The sequence below is a fragment of the Adelges cooleyi genome, unplaced genomic scaffold (assembly GCF_023614345.1).
Source record: "Adelges cooleyi isolate 19-005CV unplaced genomic scaffold, UGA_ACOO_1.1 ACOO_flye_CR_arks_rails_tigmint_CR_PRNA_21, whole genome shotgun sequence".
NCBI lineage: Eukaryota > Metazoa > Arthropoda > Insecta > Hemiptera > Adelgidae > Adelges > Adelges cooleyi.
This window is the reverse complement of record NW_026095871.1, coordinates 673,455-683,090: the sequence shown is the minus strand read 5'-3', so window position 1 is coordinate 683,090 and position 9,636 is coordinate 673,455. Positions and strand designations below refer to the sequence as shown.

Sequence of the window (9,636 nt, the reverse complement as noted above, 5' to 3'; positions counted from 1 at the left end):
GCAAAAGACAAACATAAAAAACAAATAGTGTTCACACGATTCGGCAGCATATTTTCATAGTTGTTTTTGTGAAAGCTTAAATATTATTACCAAAACGGATAACAACTATAGTCTTTTACGCACATAGTCTTAGGACGGGAAGGGGGCTGAAGGGGTTTAGCGCCACAGAATTTTGAACACGTCCAATATTTTTGTCATTAAAAATGGTAGAAACCCTGTTAAATGATGCCCATTTAGTGGCACCTACGAACAAATAATATGTTCTTATACTGCTCGAACTGACCAAAAAGGATAGGATAAATATTTTACATGACTGTACAACATGACTTTTTGATTCACATGCATAATGATGGTTGGAATTCAAATTTCTCGTTATACTCGATATGGTTTACAGAAAAGATGAGCGACTATTAATTATACATATTACTAATATTATTGATAAACTCATGCGACTAGTTGTAACTTTGAATTCGTAGGTAATTTAAAGTGTTGAATAAAAAAATTCGATTTGTGCAATATTTTTTATGCATTTATAAATACATAAACTCCATTTTAATCTTGTAAGTTGTATGATTATTATCTCAAATAAAATATCCAGGGAATTTTCTACAGTGGAGACAGTTCAAAATCATTTATGAGTATATTTACTAGTGTACTAACAATTGGCTCAAAAAGAAAACAATATCGAATAATGGTTAAAAAAAGTATAATAAAACTGAATTATAAACAAAATTTACTATTAAATGCATCTTCGTTTATTAGTTTCGAATATAATACACACAAAACAATACTGCGATATATTAGTTTTCGATTTTAAATTAAATGTCCAAAAGTTGAAATATTTTCGTTGGACGGATTTTGTTTTGTTTTTTTTTCTATAAAAGAAGAACGACTGAGAAGACACATTTGTCAATAATATTCGTAAATGGTAATGTGTATTATTCGTAGTTAATTTATTGAAAAAAAATATTAAATAGGTACTTTCAATTACTTTATTTAATAGAATGACAGTATATCATAATCACATATTATACTACAAATTATAACTATTACATTGTTTTACATTATTATGGCGAACAAAACATTTATATTTTTAATACAATTTTAATGGAAGAGCTCACGCTGAACTTGGTGGCCGTCACGTGGAATCCGCCTGCTCCACATCTAAGGGCCTCTCCCATTGTAGGCTACACCCTGGAATATTACAGTTCGGACTTGCATGTCGTAAAGAGGCGAAAATACCAAGACAATGGATGTAGACAAAAGTAATAGGTCTACTCAAACAGTCAAACCATGGAAACTACCGAACGACCTTAAAAACTTCAGACCCATTTCCCTGCTTTGTCACTTATTTAAATATTATATGAAAGAATGATTCTGAATAGAATATCCCTCCCAATAATAGAAAGTGGGCTCATCTATTAATTTTTTTGTGTTGTGTTTTACCATTGATTATTATATAATATTGTTATTATTACAATATATTATAATTAATGAACATTTTACTCATATACCAAACTTACATTCGTATATACTCTATACTACATACATAGTATAAATTATAATATAGTATTGCAACAATCAGATAAATCATTGGTCATTGCCATTTTAATGAATAGCCGATATGCGCGGTCCATATTGTTATCAAGTCTATGAATAAAATATGATAACTAAAACTGATAAGCCGACGGCAGTCGCCAGTGAGCAAGTCCTAACAGCTCTGTTGATTTATGCTTTGGCTGGAGTGAAGATATTATACTAATTAGTAATTACACGTGACGTAATAGAGATACTAAAAATAATTGTTCGTTTATAAATTAACTGTACTCTACGCATATAGTTTGCAATAATAATAACCATGTCCAATAATATTATACAGTGTTATAGCTTACAACACGTTTAAAATCCTGATATTTTTTTTCGCTAAACAGATGAAATACTTTATTAGGAAAAATATGAATTTTAACTTTTGACAAATTTTAAAATGAATTTTAAAAAAAGATTTATATTCTTACTTATATTTATAGTTTTAATTTTGTGTTTTATACTATATATTTTACTAGAAAACCAAATTAGTAATGTATGTTTCAACCTGACATTAGTTTTACCAAAATTATTAAAATATTTTAATTTTTTAGCAATATGGTGCAAAACGTTTTTATGCACACCTTCAGAATGTACACAGCCACTTAGACAAGGATTATTTATCTTTTGGTTATGATAAAATTAACTACTTAGATAGTAGTAATCCAGAAGTGTTACAGACAACTAATGAGCTAACGGTAAACACATCTTTTAATACATTTTACTTTAACATGCTCGAGTATTTCTTATGAACTTATGAAGATAATATTTTCTTAGAGTGATATGAATAAAAATTCCAAAGAAACAAATGAACATGCTACTTTTTTATCAAATAGAACGTGCGTACCAAATATTGATGTAAGAAGTGATATTTAATAATCTAATTTAACCAATACATTTATAGTTATAAATAGAGCATATTACTATATTTGATACTTATAAAATCATTATTTAAATTAAATTTGTAATCTTATTATATATTTTTTTCATGTTAAATTTCTAAATATGTCAGTGATTCTATACTTTTTTTTCTTTAATATGATCATATTTTGCACTATGTTAAGATGCTGAAAGTTTATGATGCATTGCCATTTGATAATATTGATGGTGGGGTATGGAAACAAGGCTGGAATATTCGTGTGACGGAGAATCGTTGGAGTTTAAATAATAAGTTAAGGGTGTTTGTTGTTCCACATTCTCATAACGATCCTGGATGGAAACACACTTTTGAAGATTACTATCGTAAAGATACAAAAAATATATTAAATAATATGGTCATCAAATTGTCTGAAGACCATCGACGTAAATTTATTTGGGCAGAAATATCCTATTTTTCACTTTGGTGGAAAGATATAAACCAAGCAACTAAACAAAAAGTGAAAAAGTAATATCAAGGAAAATTGTCATATTTAATTTACCTAATAATAGATTTTTTTTGCTATAGATTAATTACGAATAATCAATTAGAAATTGTTACTGGCGGTTGGGTTATGACAGACGAGGCAAATTCACACTATTCATCTATGATAACGCAACTTGTAAACGGACATCAATGGCTAAAAGAAAATTTGAATATTACCGCTAAGTAAAGAAAACATCAAATGATTATATACTAATAAATATTAGAATACGATGTGGTGATTTCTGATAAAACCTGGGCATTATTATATATAAACAAAACATCAAATAATTATTAAAAAAAAAAAAAAATTATATCAGATTTATATTATATATTGATATAAATATGTTTTTATTTAAAAGGTATTTTGTTTTTCAGATATAGTTGGTGTATTGATCCATTTGGCGTATCCCCAACTATGCCGTACATCTTAAACCGTATGAATTTATCTGGATTGGTCATTCAACGCACACATTATTCAGTTAAAAAATATCTAGCTAGAAGCAAACAATTGGAATTCCAATGGAGACAACGTTGGGGTATATAATGAAATATTTTGAAAACTTAAAATTACCATCTATAGATCAACAATTTGTATTCAAATTACAAGGGTTGACTTTTTACTCTTTAACTAAAAAATACATTTTTTTTTAAAATAAATATTATGTTTTTTGAATCTTACAATAATTTTATACACTAAAAGTAAAATAGTTGGTCAGCTATTGAAGCTAAAAGGTTTAAAACAAAATCTTTTGGAGGAGTTTTTATTTCTGGAACAAAAAAAAAATCTATTTGTCCCTAAAAAGTTTTTATGTATGAAATGTTTGTCCGATGTAGAAAAACATATTTTACTTTTGAAAAAACTTTTTTTTTTGAGAGTAAAATGTGAATTTTGCCCAGATCTATATCTGGGCAAAATTAATTTTAAAAGTTTGTTTGTATTTGTATTTTGTGCTTTTAGACGACGAATGCAGTAATAGTAATGCGATGTTTACACACATGATGCCATTTTATAATTACGATATACCTCATACTTGCGGTCCTGATCCAAGTATTTGTTGTCAGTTTGACTTTAAGAGATTACCCGGATTTGGAATCACTTGCCCGTGGAGATTGTATCCAGTACCGATCACTCCTCGTAACGTTAAATCAAAGTAAGATTAGTATATATTTTGTTTCACTGATTTGTAAAAGCCATAAATGTTCAAACAATTGATATTTACCGTTTTTAATCAGGGCGTTATTGTTGTTGGATCAGTATAAAAAAAAAGCAGAATTATATAGAACAAATATATTACTGGTACCTTTGGGAGATGATTTTCGTTATACGTCAGCACGTGAATGGGATCACCAAATGAACAACTACCAAAAACTATTTGATTTTCTCAATGAAAATAGCAATACATTGCATGTAGAAGTTAGTATTTTTTTTTTTAAACACACCAATTTTACCAATGTATTCTGTTTTAGGCTAACCCGTTTCTTATTATTATTATTCTTAGGCGTCATTTGGTACGTTAAGCGATTATTTTGAAGCTGTAAAAAGCTCAACAGTTACAAATAATTTCCCGACATTAGCTGGTGATTTCTTTACATATGCTGATAAAGACCACGATTATTGGAGTGGATATTTTACATCCCGTCCGTTTTATAAGTGTATGGACCGTGAACTAGTTGCTACGTTGAGGTATGAAAAATATTGTATTTGTATTGTAAACATTCCTGATAATGGTTTAAAACATTAAAATGTGTTAACAATTATTTTAGAGCAACAGAAATATTATATTCGGCTGTGTGGTTGAGTTCACCTTCATACATGACTGATTGGTTATGGCAGCCTAAATATAAGTTGTGTGACTATTTGCAAGTAGCAAGAGATGCTCATAGCTTGTTTCAACACCATGATGGAATTACTGGCACTGCAACAGATGCTGTAGTTAAGGATTATGCTCAAAAGTAAAACTATACCATCAATCATGCATTTGTATAAGCATTTATTATATTAACATTAATTTTAGAATGTTGGACGCATTGAAAAACTTGCATCATATAATTCAACATTGCATACATTTCCTATTACACCCAGCAAAGGTATGGATTTCATATATTTTTTTTAATAAATATTAATTCATTACTCAACTTAAGCTATTACAAAATATATAGATATTAACTACCTTATTGCAACATAGGCGATTTATTTTTGAAATTATTTCTATTTGTCATATTTTGTATTAAAATGTTATTGTTTTTAATTTTCACAGTTTTTCCTTTATTCATTTATTCTTTGGCCTAAAACGCTATTATTATAAATCACTCGTATGAAATAAAATTAAAATAAAACGATGTCTACTGTAAATGAGAATACAGAAAACTCATAAAATTTCATAATTCTTAAAATATATCAGAATCATGAGTTTGGAAAAAAATGGCCAAGAGAAAAGCAACATTTACGAAATAGTCTCAATTTCTCGTATTCTCATTTATAGTAATTGCTAATATTAAATTATTATTATATTTTAATAAATGAAACATAACTGTGTTTGAGCCTCTAAATAGAAAGCTTTATTCGACTATTTTTTTTTTTATTTAATAAAACTGAATTGTAAAAATATTGTCAGCTCATTATTTGTATATTTTTTTTTTGTAAACATACTTTCTAATACTTTAGAAATTTATCTATTTATTAATAAACAAAATAATATAGTAAATTTATAATTTTATAGGAGCGCTATGATTTTGATTTCGACAATGTTTATTTCGAAGCAGACGGCTCAAGAGTGAATACTAACTCTTTAACTCAAAACAATATAATATCATTTGATAATAAGCATTACAAAAAGAATATTGTTGTATACAACACTTTGGCGTCTACTAGACATGAAATAATAACAGTTATGGTCAACAAGGAAAATATTAAGGTAATTCAATTAATTATTTTACCAACATTTTATAAAGGTACAAAAAAAATCTGTGTCCAAAATAATATATTTTTATTGTGTGACATTCCTTACAGGTAGTTGATTCAGCTGGCAGAGCGGTTCCTTATCAAGTAGACACATCTTGTCTATTAAAAAACCAACTATCGTCAATAACACAATGTTTCCAGTTACATATTTATGCTGTTCTGGGCCCTTTAGAAATAAAGAAGTACACCATTATGAATTTGGATACCGATATTAATCATTTGTTAGTAACAATAATTTTATTTTATTTATTTTTTAAGAATCTTAAATAGCTTTTTTTAAAAATGTGGATTTTTGGATTCCCATTACTGAAATAAAATATATTATAATGTATTACATTGTAATATATTGTAATGTATAATTTTTTTTTTAGAAACTTCATTTCGGAAATAAGTGTTTACAATTATAAGAACAATTCAAATTTAGATCATAGAGTACATGTTAGAACAGATAAACTCAATGATTTCTCAATCGAAAACGATAAAATCATTGTAGCGTTCGACTCGAATGGGTTGTTAAAATACATAACACAAAAATTATCTGGTAATTCTTATCCGGTTTCATTGAAATTTGTCAGGTAATTGGATTTAATATATTATTTTATAATAAAAAATGGCGGTAAATGCGAGCGGCTACTCTAATTATTTATACTCACTAGTTGATACTATATCTATTTATATTAGTTTTTTTTTTTTTAAATAGCTGTAAGAGTTAAAAACAAATAACAGGAGTATTGCCAAAAAATGTACAGTTAAACTTTATAAATTATTCTTATTTTTTGATTATTAACCGTTTAGGTATGGCGTTGCAAAAGGTAACGATATGAGTGGAGCTTATCTGTTCATGCCATCGGGTAGCGCTAAAGATGCTCATAATTTAGAGAAGCCCACAATATATGTTATCAAAGGGAATATTTTATCTCAAGTAATAGTTCAATTTAGTAATGTACGGCATGCTGTTTTGATACGCCACATAGAAGGTAATATATTTCTTCAATTTCTTTATGGTTTTTTTTTTTTATAATGTCGTCTTCCCCCCAATGTTTAATAATGGACTATAGATTTAGAAGTCTAAATGTTTTACCATTATTTTTCATAGGTGTAAATTATATAGAGATTAGAAATTTAGTAGACATAAGGAATCAACTGAATTACGAACTGGCAATGAGGGTAACATCGGAAGTAAACAATCAAAATATCTTTTACACGGACTTAAATGGATTCCAAGTATGAAATGGATAAATTTTTATTTAATTTCATTATTGTTGCTTTATGAATGTAAACCTTTTTATATTTTTGTTATTTTCATAGATGACCAAGAGAAAACATTTTGGCAAATTACCGATACAAGGAAACTTTTATCCCATGTCTAGTGCAATGTACATAGAAGATAAACATGTTAGACTATCATTATTATCTACTCAGCCACTGGGCGCATCCTCATTACGCAGTGGGGAAATGGAGGTATATTATAAATTTATATAAGTTAAGGCTTAATTTGGAACTTAAATAATTTTTTATTATAAAAATTAAAATAATAAATGAAATTATTGTATCTTTATTTGAACAAATTAAAAAAACAAAATTATGACACAATTTTATTATTATAAATTATTAAATTTTATTATTTAACGAAGAAAATTATATAAATATGTTTTCAATCTCAACTCTATATAATTTTTTATTTAAACAAAGAAATAAAAGGTCATTTAAAGCAGTTGACTAATAAAATATTAATACCTAACACCTAACCTTTATATGATTAAATTATTTTACAGGTTATACAAGATCGACGATTGACTCACGACGATAACCGTGGATTAGGGCAAGGAGTTATGGATAATGTGCCCACTCTTACGCTCTTTAGACTACTCGTAGAAGAACGTATTGATGATTGTCAGGTGATATCGCTTGTTAGAAACTTTACATAGCGTTGATAAAGATTTATTTGAAATTTAAATGTTTTTAGACATTGAATGAACCGTACTTGACCGATGATGGAATGATGTCGATGTCGACATTGCTCTATCCTCCATTATGGTATTTGGAAAAAGATGCGAATAGTTATGATTTGACAAATGGGTATAACATGTCGTTAATGTTGCCAAGTGACGTGCATTTGGTCACACTTACATTATTAACTCAACAGAAGACGCCAACTTCTGGTATGATTTTGCACAGACCGCAAACTACTAAATGTTTTGGTTCGGCAGAAATAAATAATCATTCAAGTACTGTAAGTATTGGAGTTCAATGTCGTTATTTCAAACAATAAGTTAAAGATATGTTATTATAACTTACAGGTTAGCTTGAAAACATTACTGTCTCCTACCACTTATAATTTAAATGTATATGAATCCTCATTGTCTTTTGTACACACCGGACCAAAAGTTGATATTAGTAAACCACAACATTTAAAGCCAATGGAATTAAAAAGTTATCTAATAACAAAATGACAACATCTGGGTACTTTAAAATCAATTTATTTCTTCCGTGATTTTTGTTAAATTTAATTGATCTCATCAAATAGCGTTTTTATTGTTTTTATTTTTTAACTATTTATTATTATAATATATTGCTTTATCTCGACTATTGTTCGAATCTCACAAATATTGTTTTATTTGTTTGAGTAGTAAAATTTGTTTGTATCCAATTATTTTTACTACTACACCATTAATTGATTTCAACTAATTTATGCCAAAGGGTAGGGTACAACTAGAAACTATGGAAAGGGGTTGTGAAAAATATTGTATAACCAAATTGTAAGTCAATAATTATGAATTTCATTAAAAAGTGAAAAATATGTATATATTCAGAAGGACTATTCTGAAGCGTCTGCTGTAATTGTGCTTATAATCAATATTATTGCCAGTTTTATTAACAGCATTTTTTTTTTTAAATTACATATATGCAAAATAACAATTATTTACTATAACATTAATATAAGTAATGAATTAATTTTAGAAAATTGTGATAAATGTAGCACTAATTGTATTGTATTCAACACACCTCGCTAAAAATGAAATAAGAAATATTTGTGTACTTTGTATGGTTAAATTGTAAAACTATTACTACCAATATTAATCAGGGCTTGGAAGTTATAGCATTTATACATTTTTTTTTTTTTTGTAAATCTTAGAACATCCCAAAGTAAGATATAAATTATTTTCATACTTCTTTGATGTCTTCAACAAATTTTTTTTGCATATTCACATGCATTTTTTTGGCAATTTCATTTTGGTATTTTTAAGTGTATATTAAAGCGCTAAAAAGTATTTTTTGTTTTTGTTAGTGCTTTAACTTTCGGGCCCTGTTAATAATAAATGTATACGGTTGTGTGCACATAGCTTTTCATTACACACAATACATTTTTTGTTGTTTTAAGTGAAAGTATATTATTGAATTGTTGGGATAAATTGTTCTTACAAAATTAAAAAATAAATAAAAGTATTTAAATACACGTAAATGCAATAAATTTATTTATTGTAGTACAGGTTGTGCAACGTGGAATAATCCTTTTTTGACATGCATAACGTAAGTTTACAGGACTGGTAGAAAGTCCATTTGAACGTTATTTTACTCTCCACGACATGTCAATGTACAATTAGTAGCCGTCATGCCTTTGTAGACTTCAAATCATCGTGTTTACGCTTACACAGAGTTGTAAAAGGTAGTATACATTGTGTGTTAA

The 9,636-nt window shown here is 27.6% G+C and overlaps 1 protein-coding gene across 1 annotated transcript; it reads left to right on the top strand.

Moving 5' to 3' along the window:
* Positions 1-1,707: 1,707 nt before the first annotated feature.
* Positions 1,708-9,350, top strand: LOC126834595 (alpha-mannosidase 2). Its single transcript, XM_050566641.1, has 20 exons — positions 1,708-2,080; positions 2,139-2,282; positions 2,362-2,442; positions 2,649-2,968; positions 3,029-3,169; positions 3,362-3,522; positions 3,945-4,137; positions 4,220-4,400; positions 4,486-4,670; positions 4,751-4,939; positions 5,002-5,074; positions 5,707-5,901; positions 5,997-6,169; positions 6,320-6,523; positions 6,744-6,925; positions 7,045-7,172; positions 7,257-7,409; positions 7,724-7,846; positions 7,915-8,181; positions 8,249-9,350. Exons 1-20 carry the CDS (start codon positions 1,985-1,987, stop codon positions 8,399-8,401), a joined length of 3,342 nt encoding a protein of 1,113 aa, XP_050422598.1. The 5' UTR covers positions 1,708-1,984; the 3' UTR covers positions 8,402-9,350.
* Positions 9,351-9,636: the final 286 nt, after the last annotated feature.

Excerpts from the sequence above, each read along its gene's own strand:
- LOC126834595 (XM_050566641.1), top strand. The coding sequence starts at position 1,985 with ATGAATTTTAAAAAAAGATTTATATTCTTACTTATATTTATAGTTTTA. Across the intron at positions 2,969-3,028 it reads ACTAAACAAAAAGTGAAAAA|ATTAATTACGAATAATCAAT; the intron begins GTAATATCAAGG and ends TTTTTGCTATAG. Across the intron at positions 8,182-8,248 it reads TAAATAATCATTCAAGTACT|GTTAGCTTGAAAACATTACT; the intron begins GTAAGTATTGGA and ends TATAACTTACAG.